The 14,572-nt window shown below is 37.8% G+C and overlaps 1 protein-coding gene across 3 annotated transcripts in view; it reads left to right on the plus strand.

Moving 5' to 3' along the window:
• Positions 1-10,944, plus strand: part of LOC133517970 (ecdysone-induced protein 78C-like) — a 56,749-nt gene extending 45,805 nt beyond the window's left edge. For all 3 annotated transcript variants that reach the window (XM_061851496.1, XM_061851506.1, XM_061851488.1), the window contains 5 exons: positions 3,628-3,904; positions 4,923-5,097; positions 7,118-7,231; positions 8,332-8,511; positions 9,391-10,944. In XM_061851496.1, coding sequence (XP_061707480.1) covers positions 3,628-3,904; positions 4,923-5,097; positions 7,118-7,231; positions 8,332-8,511; positions 9,391-9,672 — 1,028 coding nt within the window. In that variant the 3' untranslated portion in view covers positions 9,673-10,944. The remainder of the gene's footprint in view (positions 1-3,627; positions 3,905-4,922; positions 5,098-7,117; positions 7,232-8,331; positions 8,512-9,390) is intronic.
• The last annotated feature ends 3,628 nt before the right edge of the window (positions 10,945-14,572 follow it).

Raw genomic sequence — 14,572 nt, forward strand, 5'->3', positions numbered from 1 at the left:
TCAGCTTCAGAACAAAAATTCGCAATCCCAGTAGCCAGCACATGTTTTTGCATGAATTATAAAATAACCGTTTTCTTTATGGCTTGTGATATAGTGGGTCAAAAAAATACAGACATGAAAATAAAAGTTCATTTATAGGTAAAAAAGCCGAACAACTAGAAGCGTAGTACTAATATAAATCTCCACGAAAAGAGCTAATTATTTGCTATTTAAATTTAAAATCATAGCTCACTACAAAAAACACAATCAACAGATATATTGACAATTTAGCACATACTCGTATATCATAAAACTTTACGGGTGAAAGCCCCAAAATACAACAGGCAATGAACTAATTTAAAATAGATACACCATCGCATAAGCCTAGCTTTTAGGTATGATGTGACATTAATTAGGCATTCGAATTTTGTTTCCAGATCTTGATACTCGTCTAAAGTTTCCTTAAAGACAAGCAACATTATATTTAAGTACTACAAGAAAAACGAAAAATACCACATTCAATCTATACAAATAAAATTTAACTCCAATTGGTAATAGTATTGGAGATATTCTTTTATTAATTAAATATTTCTACATGAATGTTTTGTGTTGTGTTTATCTGGAGACATTGCTGTGTGAAGATTAAACTTTTCAGCAATTCTGACTCTGGCCACATCCGATACATGCATTATACATACCAGGACAAATCATATGAGCCATCCAACTCTAATTGATAAGCTCGTTGGCACCAAACTATTGTATTGTTATCTGGATTAATTATATGACGTATGTAAGTAGGTACTTGTAAAGTTCAACATCATCACAAAAATTAGAAGTTAGTAGAAAATTCTTACACAAAATCAACTAGGTCACACCGTGACCTCAATATGGATTTGTTGTGGGCTCATAAAAAACGAAATATTGAATACTTAATATAAATAATTATATGTACCTATACCTGCATTAAACACCGATTACACAAATAAATCGGATTCGGACCTCTAGAACCATGGACTGCAAAGGAAGGGTCACTATTACGAACTATGCCAGACAGCAATATTGGCAAATTCTAAACTTAGCGGCGACCTCTCCGATTCTCATGACTAGTGTGCGATGTTCCAACGATGTTTTGGATATTAAAAAAGGTTATTAGTTACGTTTACGTTTTGAATATCCGAAGGGGACGAATTAAAAACCTGATGTAACAGAAAATGCCTTTACATCTATGATAGTTTAAATTAACTGGTGACCGAAGAGCTGGCGGCTTCCTCGCACAACGTATCAGTATTGCGATACAACGAGGAAATGCCGCCAGCATCCTTGGTACAATGCCTCAAGGACCTATTTTATTTAGATATTAGCTAGTTATAGTAATCCTCTGTATATATAATAGTTAGATTCATAGATTTTATATCAATGTTTAGAAAAGAAACCATTACATACTTGGAATTGAATGTACCGTTATCAGAGGTGGATGGCGGTCAGTTTGCGCCATTCGGAGCTAAAATAAGCCTTAATATGCGCGGTGTTTACTGTCGCATTAGTCCATGGAAATATTTAGCAAGACACCTCATTTGATAGCTTATTAAATTACAACAACAACAAAACACATGAGAACTAATAAGCTGTAAATAATTAAAATATGGTATTTTTCAATTATTTTCTACGATTCCTCTTGACGGCTACTGTGTGCGAAGAAGACTTTATTATGGTAATCATATGCGTTGCTTTAGCGCAAAACATTTGGGTTAAAAGGGTCACAGACTGACATATGTGTACAGTCAGCATCAAAAGTAACGGATCAAATAACGCTTCATAAGTAACTACCATTATGTAACAGTCCCATTATGTATAGAACAACTAAGACTGTAAAAGATGTGCTATTGAATGTGAATTTTAGAAATGTATCTATATTTGGAAAAGTTACCTCGGATGTCAGATACTTTTGGCGCGTTGTTTCATCCGCTACTATTGATGCTGACTGTACCAAATTTCAACTTAATTGGTCAAGTAGTTTCGGATTAGACGTGGTCGCCGATAAAAAAATGATCGGCGGCGGCGTTTTCCAAAATATCGGCGGCGGCGGCGGCGTGAAATCGGCGTGACCTAGACTTTCAGGTTTCTTAAGAAAAATCATTAATTGGTTGTTTTTCTTAAAAATATGATCAATCTCAGATTGCTGGTCAGTGAACTAGATATAGTTTAGAATAGGCTGTGAGTAAAACAGGGTTTGTAAATGAAAATGGGATAGGTATAATAACTGACATTCTAATTTTTTTTTAAATTCTGATTTGCCTTCTCCAAATTGTTAACCATTTATTGTGTTTTTTACGCTCCTTTTTTTACTTTTGTTAAGTTCCTGTAGATATCTGCAACCCGCATTTTCCTTAAATTATTTATTTTTCTAAATTCTAAAACTGCTTCAATAGTCGAGCTTACATTTTTCGACGTGAAAGCTAGGTTTCCTTCATACACCTTATTTACAACCATCACTCCATTTCATTCGCCCCATTAAACATTTTTTTCCCTCAGCCAATTTTCAACCGACCTTTTTGATATACATTACCATGCAAACTTCCACCGAAAATTGGTTGGAACCAGATCTAGTAAGTAGTTTTTTTAATACGTCATAAATGGTACGGAACCCTTCATGGGCGAGTCCGACTCGCACTTGGCCGCTTTTTTATTTCTATATTTCAATAGCCTTTATGCGGAGAGCAGGGATCATCTTAATATTGTTTAGGATAATGTTTAAATTGTGTTCCGTGTTTTATCCATAGATTTCTCAGTAAAAATATCTGTCAAAAATATAAAGGGTAAAAGGTTCGTCAAACGACAAGTGTTATATTTTTTTGCATAAATGTTTAAAATTAAACGTATACTGTGAAGTAACTTTGTTTTACTGCAGTAGGTATAGTCGGGCTACTTAATAAATATCAGATAATATTTTTCTACTCCACCATTCCAAGCCGATAAGATTTATATCGACCTTATAAAACACGGAAATATAAAATGAAATATTAACTAGATATTATTGATTTTAAATATAACCAATCTAATCAAATTAACGACATCTTAGAACCGCACGCCGTACGCCTTTACCCAATGGTAATAACGCCATTTCATGAATCTTATAATACCTCCACATCATGGCTCGATTATGCAATAGGTATCTACGGCATGTTGCCAATAAAATGCATCCCGTGTTCGCTTTCACATGTACCGTATCTTCTATCCCTTCTGATTTGAATTATTGAGCTTCGGCCTATTCACGCACCTATTTACCAATTGAAAAGAAGAGCTCAAATACAACTGCATCATGCAGTTTATCAGTCGCATCGACACGAATCGTTAGTGTCTCAAATTAACTTATATGTAACTACGTTTAACGGCTGTGTGTTTAATAGTTGGCCGTGATACATCTTATTTAATATTTACAATCGAGCCGACTATTAACGCTTTCAACTCGATTAAACCAGTAGAAAAGTCTATTATTAGCTCTGAACTTATTTTTAAATACATTTTAAGTACATATTTGTTTTATGCGCGATTGATACCCACAATATAAAAATAGTTGAAACCAACTCGAATAATTATTTTGTGTTGGTCTATTGGCTTTTTTGTATCTAATGAGAGCTCACTCCCCAGCTGTGAGGTACGGCAGAGTACCGAAAAGGCCCAGGGAAGTGGTAAGCACCGATAGCATGCCCGACCTGAGCAGAAATCTGTCCGCGTCGGGGGTCGTTCCCATCGCTGGCCTTGAGGAGATGGACGGTGACAGCCTGCGGCATGGCGTGGCCAAGGAGCTGGCCAAAATGGTGACGGCAGCCCACCGCACCAACAACTCCTACACCGAGGAACTTCGCCGCTCGCTCACGCCAAGGGCCATCCTGCTACACGTCGACGACTCCGACAACGAAGGCAAGTGCCTCTGCCTACTACTAGGGTGCTACCTACTACCGAAAACATTTTTCCAAACTCCATTGTTATGCAAAACCAGTAGGCCTATTTGTATTCATAATATTTATGAATCTATCGAATACAATCGAACTATTTAGGATATTGAGATTTAGATCATACCTTGTAGATACTTTCTGTTCCCCATACTAGAAGGAAACAAAATAAATGAATACCCGCCTTAACTTTCATATATCTTGTAAAAAATCTGTATTAAAGGAATGCCTAACCTTGATTTGATATTCCAATATAATAAGGGACACGGAATACAAAGGGTTAAGGGGCGTTAAATTTCTTAATAGATATATCATGATATACTTACGTGCATAATAACCAAAAACTCAACTCTACGAATATAATATTAGAAGACCGAGAAGACATTTTTGGTTATTTTGTGTGTTTAAGACTCAAAGGCGTAAACGTTTATTTAGTGCACTTGGCTAAATGTTGCTATGCTTAAAATAAAAACAATAAAAGCTTTAAAAAAATACTTGTGCTTTAGTTAATGTTGCATTTTTAATACTTTTTGCACTTATAAATAATTAGAACTAGTACAAATAAGAGCATTACACGTTTAAGATACCTACTTATGCTGGACCAACAATAAACGGTAAATTCAATGTCTCCGAAATAAATAAATGTAGTTATTGTGCCACAGTACCCGACCAAGATATTTAATGTCTGATATAATGATTATTTAATGACAAAAACTAAAGTAACAATTACTGAATTTTGAAACTAAGTAATCTACTGAAAACTTGGTGTTTCGCCTATATCACGGCATACATCGTGATTTAGCAAAGGTCTCCAATGTAAGGCCTGCGGGCCAGGTCCCGCGGAAGAGAAGCGGAAGACTGAGCACAATAGCCATAAATCCACGTTTTCATTTTACGTGCAAATTAGCCCTCTGGTCAAAAAGTTTGGAAACTGTTGGTGTTGACAGTTAAATGATGCGTGATGGTCGGAATATGTGTATGGGCAGGTAGTGGCGGCGAGGAGGCGGCGTCGTCAACGACAGACCGCGCGACGGATGCGCGCGCCGCTCTGTGGCAGCACGTGGCGCTGCGCATGACGCCCGCCGTGCAGCAGGTCGTCGAGTTCGCCAAGCGCCTGCCGGGCTTCCACACGCTGCCGCAAGACGACCAGCTCATCCTCATCAAGGTAAATACCTACTTCCAATCAGCTGTTGACTTATTTTGCATATGTTGTATAAAAAATGGAATCCTTTTTGTTATAACGTCAGATGACAAGCATAACTCACTAATTACTAAAAAAAAAAAATAAACAAAAATCAACCTTATTTTAGTAGTAATATGGTTCATTATGGCTATGAACTTGTGGTGGTACTTTGTGAGTTTTGCTTGTAACCTGACGATATCACACCTCTTTAGTCAAATCAGGTCAATTTATTAACGTAAATAAACGTAAAAAAAGCTGCAACCCTGGAATTTTATAGGGACTTTGTTTTTTATAGGAACGCATCGTACCTAATAAATTTGAGATAATAAATTTCAATTATGTAAATCGCCATGCGCCTTTCCTTATAAACACCCTCAAAGTAGTTCAGACCTCTTCTATATGACAGTAATTAAATCGAATTTCTCTCTTTATTATCTAAAGCAGAATTTCCCAAACTATGGGTCAAGACCCATTGGTGGGTCGCGAGCGAAATTTGAATGGGCATTGGAACATAAGACGACATGTCGACCGATCGGTTTAACAGCCGGTGCTAAATAATATGTATTTCATGCCCCCTATTTAAGATGGCCAAGAGAGGGGTCCGGAAGTTAGCAGTTTTTGGTAGGTAGGTCGGAGCCCAGTCAGCTACTGATCTAAAGCTTAGGTAAGTATGGTATGTTTAATCACCCTCAATACCTTCACACGTGGGCTCAAAATGTTCATGAAAAAAGTGCCTAAGGAAAAGCGGGTCGAGTACTTTTCAACTTAGTTCCATTGTAAGGAAAATGTATACATGATGGCAAAAAGAATTATTCACCTCAGCAGCTCAAACATTGTACCCTACATTGCGGCTTAAAAACAGGGAGCAAAATCGCATTTTGACATTCAAGTGACCTTTATATTGGAATGTCAAACTCACAAGCGGTATTGAACCTTTAAGTCTAAGGAGAGACTTTGCCTCCTTATGTGTGTTCTACCGCTTGTACAATGGGCTGTGCTCTGAAGAATTGTTTGACATGATGCCCACGGCTACTTTCTATCACCGCACCGCCCGCCGTCGGCAGGGTGTTCATCCTCACACCCTAGAACCTAAATGGTCACGCACTGTGCGGTTTAAGAGGAACTTCCTCCCGCGCACGCTCCGGTTGTGGAATGAGCTACCTGCCGAGGTTTTCCCGAGGGTCTACAGTATGACGTTCTTCAAAAAAAGGAGTGTACAGATTTTTAAAGGGTCGGCAACGCGCATGTAACACCTCTGGAGTTGCAGGCGTCCATAGGCTACGGTGACTGCTTACCATCAGGCGGGCCGTATGCTTGCTTGCCACCGTCGTGGTATAAAAAAAATGTAATTTCAACGTACGGGGCCTAAATACTTGGATTCTCTTCCCTATGTCCCATTCACGTCATCACATTCGGGTATTCAATCGCAAAGAAGTTCAAATGTAAATCAACGGTAAGTATATTAGCGGTTTATAATAGACCCCCGAAGTAAGTCAGAACGCATCGTTTCAAAACTCAGTATATAACTAAAGCATCCCAAAACCCCTACGAGTATGAATTCGTGATTATTAATTCATGAAAAAAAAGTTATATATATATTATAGAATCTTTCGCTTGCACGGCACTCAAAATATTAAATAATCACTCGAAGAAATTTCAAACTTTGCTCTCTTGTTGGACAAATAACAACAGGTAACCATTAACAATAGTTATTTGGTTTACAAGGGAGGCAGAGTTGATGTTTATATGTTTAACCACCCGTGCTACTCAATATTGATACCCGAGCAAGCGATAATTTCCAAAATTTAACCACGAGCGTAACGAATGGTTTGAAAAATAGAATATTGAGCGTTGCGATTGCGAGGTTCTGCGAACGTAGATACGTAGGTACGATTATTTGCGAATTGTTAACAAGGTCTCACCTAACTTAACAGTAGGTCGATTCTGTTTTGTGCTCGCGTAGTCATATAATAGACTCTAATAACATGTATGATGTTTTCAGCTGGGGTTCTTCGAGGTGTGGCTGTCGAGGGTGACCCGGTTGTCGACCCCAGATTGTATCGTGTTCGACGACGGCACTACTATTACTCAGAGCCAACTGGATATACTATATGACGTACGTCATTCATTAAATAATACTGCATATAATAAATATAAATAATTGTGTTTCAGTTGTTAACTACCGGAAATATATCCTACAGCACGGTCGATATTCGTCGGGCATGCCGTCGTCCCGGAGAGTCACTCAGACATATCATTTCCGGTTGTTCTCAACTTGCTAACGGCGAGTCCTAGCACAGACATAAGGGATAATAGCTCTAGTGCAGAAAGTGATACGTTTCTGCACTAGGGCATTTTATTTCAAGTACGTCTATTCATTTTTTTTTTATGATAAGCAATTAAAATTTGTTTATAAATGGATTTGTTGGACAATTTCCATTCTGATATTTGAGGCTAGGTACACTGCATCCGATTCGCACGTTGCCGTGCGAGCGAGATATCGCTATAACAATTAACTTGTCTCTTACTACGTACTGTTTATGAATCGGTTGCAGTGTGCCATACTATAACTTCCCATCCCATAAATAACGATACTTTTACCTAAATTATTAATTGAAAGTACTCGTACGCTTAATAAATACTATGTAAGTTTACAATTAGTCATGTATTTAATACACACGTATGTTACTTTCCTTGTATTCGTAAGTTACAATCATAGAGAAATATACTTAAGTAAAGAAAGAGTGGTTACTCCATACATTCGTTTTCTTACCAAAACGCGAGTTATTTTGTAGTCGACATCTAACGTCAAGTAGCGATACCGAGATATTTTACTTGTCTAGAAGAATACTTAATTTTTCATAAAATTAAGGAACGGGCGAAAAAGAAAATTAAAGAGTTTCTATAAAATTTCCTCGCACCACAAGTTTTCTTTTGAGAAAAACTATATTTAACTCAGCTGGAAGTGCGATGCGGCTTCAGTTCAGTTATACGGACTCACTAATTAGTTTTAGTTGAAAGTGAAAATTACTTTCGTATATGGTCTTTCCGGCTGTTGACCTCTACAGTCTACAGGTCGCAATTTCTCAATAGATTCTAGAAATGTTTTGTGAGCAATATCAATAAAAAAATATTGATTCAGTTTAGTTCAGAGCACTGCAGCTCACAAAGCCACTAGTATAAATATGAGTATATATACCTATATATAAATGTCAGGTGGCGTTCTCAACGGGAGCGCTGCGCTACGTGCGCGACGTGTCCGCGGTGCACCTCACGGAGGAGGAGCTGGCGCTGTACACAGGCGCGCTGCTGCTCAACCCCGCGCGTGACGGCCTCAGTGAGCCCGAGCGCGTCAGCGCGCTGCACCACGCGCTCGCCGACGCCCTCCACCACACCGTCAGTACCTATCTAACTATCCTAAGAGCGTTTTCACCTCGTCCGATCCAATATCGGATGACCTTTGGAGAAAAACAGCCGCTAGAAAATGTCCCCCTAAGGCATAAAATTTTGCATTAATGCTTTCTTTTGAACTATAAACAATAATTAAATATATAAAAAGATACATAAAAATACGCTTTTTGCTTCATTGTAGTCGTATCGTAACTGAGATCGGATCGAACAATGTGAAAACGCTCTTCAGCCTCGCTGTCGTAAGAGAACTCAAATACGTAATTTGTAATCGACTTACAATACAGTCGGACTACTCGCGAGTTCTCGCACGGTATTCAAGCTCAAGCGTTTACTGTAAAATGCCTAATACACTGTCGGAAAGTAGTCTTCCGACCAATGTGACCTTGCTAGTCTCCAACAATGTAGTAGATAGTTTGCCACCAAAATGTATTGCAGCCTGTCCAAGGTCTGGAGCTTAGTTGGTGTGTAGTGCCGCCAAAAAAGTCGAATACCTTTAGAATCTTCTTGGCACAAGTTATTTAGAAAGCCCTCTCTTACACTGGGAAATGTTTAGTAAAATTATTCCGAGATTAGAAACGAGCACACGTAAGTCGTTAATCTTTTAGGTATGTCTACATATAAGATTTCCTCAGGCAAAGGGGTTTCTAAAGGTATTCTAACTAGCCTGCTCGACGCGGAGTCAGTGCTGCAAGCGGGGCTGTTGTAGTTTAACGAAACACAACCTACACTATGACTAACCTATCGTGATCTCAGAATAATAACGCATTATTATTTATTCTACAGCAGCATATATTTCAGAGTGCGGGAGCAACGCGAGCGACGTGTCTAGTAAACAACACTGAATATATCGTATGGTTGTTGCAGGTGACGGGATCGGTCGACGGCAGCGCGCGAGCCGAGGCGCTGGGCGCGGCCACGCGCGACGTTCAGGCGCTAGGGCTGCGTCACCACGAGCTGCTGGCGTGGTGCCGCGCGCACTGGCCGCGCCTCGTGCTGCCCGCGCTCTTTTCCGAGATCTTCGACATCCCCAAGAGTGAAGACGACGAGGCAGGCGACGCCGACCGCGCCGAAGCCACCGCGCCCGCCACCGCCGCCTGCCCGCCCACCGGGCAAGGCACCGCCTCAGTCACGCAAATGCAGGGTTGAACATCGATCACCACCCGAAAGACTATAGCATTTCGGGGAGAGTATAAAGCGAGCATAGTGCCTAAAACGAGCACATGTAAAAATTTAAAATTACGTAGGTACTCTTGCGTTACTTATATTTTCTTTCAGTCTAATTCCCCTCACAACGTGTGTATGTTGAAACAGATTACAGTTAGTATACGATCGAACTATATTTAAAGACACGTAAAAACTGGCCAAGAGCATGAGCAAGTCCTACTCAACAACACGAACTTTTAAATTTGATCGTTTAAGGTGCAGTAAGGTCAGCCAGGAGAGTCTTTGAAGAATCGTAGCGCTAGGGCTCCGTAGTCAACTATGAACCCTTATAGTTTCCCCGTGTCCGTTTGTCCGTCCGTCCGCCGCTTTGCTTCGTGATAGTTAGTGCTATACAGCTACCATTTGGCATGGATATATAAATCATGCATGGCGACTATTAGGGATGGGTAGTGAGTAAAAACTAACGGGTAAATACCGAGTAAATACTCAGTATTTACTCAATATATACCCGCATTTACTCATTAACACCTAAGTTGGTCGGTATAATTTACTTAGAGTTTAGAGTACTGAGAGGGGCATATTTTGAAATACAGGGTGTTTATTTAGTCAACTTGCAATAATTTACGGGATGGAGGTCATACTGAGCAACTTTTACTATAGGACCAACCCCGAAGTCACAAAGCTGCTTGGCTGTTTCATACATTTTGGCTGCTTGACTTTGACATTTTCTATGGGAGAGTAAATATTTTTTCGCGATTTCGGGGTAGGTTGGTCCCTAAACAAACAACCTGCATAGATGTATTTTGTAAGCCGCTACTGTATTAAGTACTCTAAACCTTAAGAAGTATATATTTAAGGGGGTCACTCCATACATGTAACTAATTGTCACAAATATAATCAGAAACCACGAACGTATTGCACATCATAAAATGGGTTTTGAAAAACAACTTTACTGTTTCTAAAAAAATATTGGATAAATTGAATACTTTTGAAAAAAATCTGTTTCAAAGGCCGAAATAATTTATCATTTCATTCTTTTTTCTAACCAAAGTTCAAAAAATATGAAAAAATATCGAGAGATTAGCCGTAATTACTCAAAAAAATACGTTGTAAAAGGTGGTAAGTGTCGCGTCAACACACACTTGCGCGACATGCAGTTATCTAAAACATCGATACAACTTAAGTCCCGAATTTTTTAAGTATATCCTTCTTAATTAAAACAAAACTATGTATTATCACAAATTGCTTTCCACAAATAAGTACCTTTTTTTTCAAAAATTAAGCGTTATGTAAGCTTTTTATTATTTATTAAATATTGTTATTACACGTTATAATAAATAATAATTTACTTCTTAAATTTCACTTTTTTAATGTTTTTTTTTTAAGCAATCGATTTTAAAGATAAAGATTTATTTTGCATTAAGCATTACCAGATACAAGATTTTAATAACAGGTACATATAGTTTTAGGTTTACATGCTTAATCTAATATGGTGTGTGAAAGGGGTAACTAAACTAATATTTTACAACAAACATTTTAAATTATGGTTTCTGTCGTTTCCTCATTTTATTACAAGCTTTTATTTATAAATATTACTGTGTTAAAAGATTGTGCGGTATTCAACAGGTATTTTATTTTATATGTTTACACACTCATACCTAAACAACTTTTTTTGTGTTTTGCTAATCGAGACGGGGCATCAGGTAGTACTCGTAATCGGTCTGAGGCAAGAACGAGTGTGATTGTCACAGTCATGGTTTTTTTAAACATGGACTTGTATGTACTTGTGGACACATAAGCACATTTCGTATAGGTAGGGCACTGGAAGAAGCAAAAGTGGACTACAGAATTCTTCAGGCCGCATTGCTCTTAAACATCTTTTTTTGCATGACAAATGCTCGGTATATGTCAGTGCTATAGGTATGGTAGCAGGAAATCGCAGTTTTAATACTTGTGATATTACTGATATGTTTAAGATCATAATATGATCTTAAACATATCAGTATTATATGTACATATTTATTTAATCTGCTGGGGAAACTGTCATTTGCGATTTCCAATAGAGTATCTCATTAATGAATACCCCTAAAAAAATTCATTGTGGTACTTTTTCGGTGCTTGTCATATTTGCCCAGGTTCATTTTAAATTATTATAATATTTATATATATAGAATCAAGCCAATCATGACAATTCTATTGTTTTAATAATGTCTAGTTTGTGTTCTGTAGCAGCATTACTTTCTTTGTTTGATGTTTATATGATGCAAATATCATCGGCGTATAAGATGCAACGGTGTCTTGTTATCTCAGACATTTCAGTTATATCGTTTATCAAAATAATATCGGATCTCGAACACTTCCTTGGGGAACTCCATATTTGTTGTGGTAATTAAGTGCTGGTCCTCTGATGTCAAGTATTTCAAGCTTGCATAATAAATAGTAGGTCGTGAGAAACGAAGTCAAACGCCTTAGACAAATCAAAAAATAGTATCTTTTTAATAATATATAGTTATATATTTTTTAGTATAGCAGAGAAAAAGTCGCCAAACAGTAGATTGTTTTTAAAACCATATTGATCTTCTTTAATTATATTATATATTGTACAGTAATCAATAAGTCCGGACCGGTATTAACGTTTTCGAGCGATGGTTAAAAACATCCTCTATTTTACCTTTCTTGAATAGATGTTTGACAATGGATATTTTTAGAGCTTCGGGAAAGGAGTCTGATAAAAAAGAAGGATTTATTAAATGCATTTAGAATTTTGCAGTTTTATTTAAGTTCAATTTTATATATACATATATTATATTTTTTTATACTACGTCGGTGGCAAACATGCATACGGCCCGCCTGATGGTAAGCAGTATCCGTAGCCTATGTACGCCTGCAACTCCAAAGGAGTTACATGCGCGTTGCCGACCCTAACCCCTCCCGCCCCTCGTTGAGCTCTGGCAACCTTACTCACCGGCAGGAACACAAGACTATGAGTAGGGCCTAGTGTTATTTGGCTGCGATTTTCTGTAAGGTGGAGGTACGTCCCCAGTTGGGCTCTGCTCTAAATGTGGAATGACATCCGCTGTGCTGTGCCCTACCACACAGAGCGAAATGACATTCACAATGCCCATACCTCTCTTGTGGACGTAGTTTAAGGACGTACCCGGGTCCATATAATGTATGTGTATTTATTCCATCGTATCCCTCAGATCTTGTTTTGTTAAGTGACAAAACTTCATAAAGATTTACCCACCCCTTCCCCTCTCTGATGGCGACAGAATGAAAAAAAAATTTTTTTTTTTTGTTAAGTATCAACCTCCCATAAAAATCCTTTTTCTGAATATTTTTTTCGCTTGAACCTAATGGTGTGGGGTATGGATGAATAGATTTTTTAAAACAAATACTCTCCAACAACCATTTTATTATAAAGTAAATATTTTACAAATACAAATACGTTTCATACTTTTTACAGCAGTTCATAACTATAAATGTTAGGTAGGTACAAAGAGTAGGTATTATTTATCTCTATAATGTGCAACAATTTGATTGTGTAAGTAATGTAAAAGGCGCGGGTACAGCTTGCTGGATTTAAACCCGCCCTATTTAAGGAAATAATCGTTACGATAGAATAAAAATATGTGTCCCCCTCCCCCCGCCCCTTCTAAATTTTGAACCATAGGTTCAAAAAATCCTAAAACATCTTAATACAAAAGCTTAAGGTCCAGCCATTTTTGGCTTATTGCAAAAAGTCTTTCCTACTTAAGGTGGTTCGATGTCCATACAAAAAACGATTGCGTTTTATGAAGTCATTACACACTATTACTAGATAAATATGTGCGCATCTATCTACTTTCGACTATTCGTTTGCGCTAAATTGATAGAAAAACTATGTTTCATACAGAAACCACGCAAAAAACGTTATTTTGGTGTTACTTTGATAGAAAAATATAACGTTTTTTGCGTGATTTCTGTATGAAACATAGTTTTTCTATCAATTTAGCGCAAACTAATAGTCGAAAGTAGATAGATGCGCACATATTTATCTAGTAATAGTGTGTAAGGACTTCATAAAACGCAATCGTTTTTTGTATGGAAATCGAACCACCTTAAAAACAGTCGTACAAAGCGCTGCGAAGGTACACCCTTATACTAATAATGTACAATTGTTACATGATACTTACTGATTAGCTTATTTCGACAGAATGGTAACTACGAAACCCTACACTGGGCATTGGTCCGACATCCTCTTGGCCGATTTTATTTAATCACAATTCAGTTGCCAGAACGCCTACCGCGAACCACGTTCGACGTGTTGCCTCTCTGTCGCACTTGTAAATTCGTACGTAAGTGTGACAGGAGGCAACACGTCGAACGTGGTTCGCGGTAGGCCTTCGGAAATTTAATTAGCAATCTTGAGGCCTTTCTCTGGTAACTTAATCGATTCGAAACTTGGAGGCCTGCCGTGAAAACCCGCAATTGACGAACTTCGATTTTCGCGGTTATGGCCCTAGTATCTCGACTTTCGACAATGTTATTATTATGTAAAAATTTCATAATTTTTCATTCGTAAACTTCGGAGATTAGGGGGGGGGGGATGGTATTTTTTTCACATTTTCATAAGTAATTTTTTTTTTCACTATGAAAAAAAAATTAAAAATTGTTTTGTAATGTTAAATTTGAGCTGATCAAATGATATCCTACTTAACCTAGTAACTAGACTTTGAAATTTTGCCCCCTCTTTATATTGGGAATTTTCCATAGTTAATACAAATAAAATAACAAAATTACACATCCAATATGTTTGAGTTAGCGTTATTCATTACTATTCCAAATTTCAAATCGATAGCTTAAGTACTTCTCGAGATATTTAGCAATGTGACAGACGGAC

The sequence above is a fragment of the Cydia pomonella genome, chromosome 1 (assembly GCF_033807575.1).
Source record: "Cydia pomonella isolate Wapato2018A chromosome 1, ilCydPomo1, whole genome shotgun sequence".
NCBI classification, from domain to species: domain Eukaryota; kingdom Metazoa; phylum Arthropoda; class Insecta; order Lepidoptera; family Tortricidae; genus Cydia; species Cydia pomonella.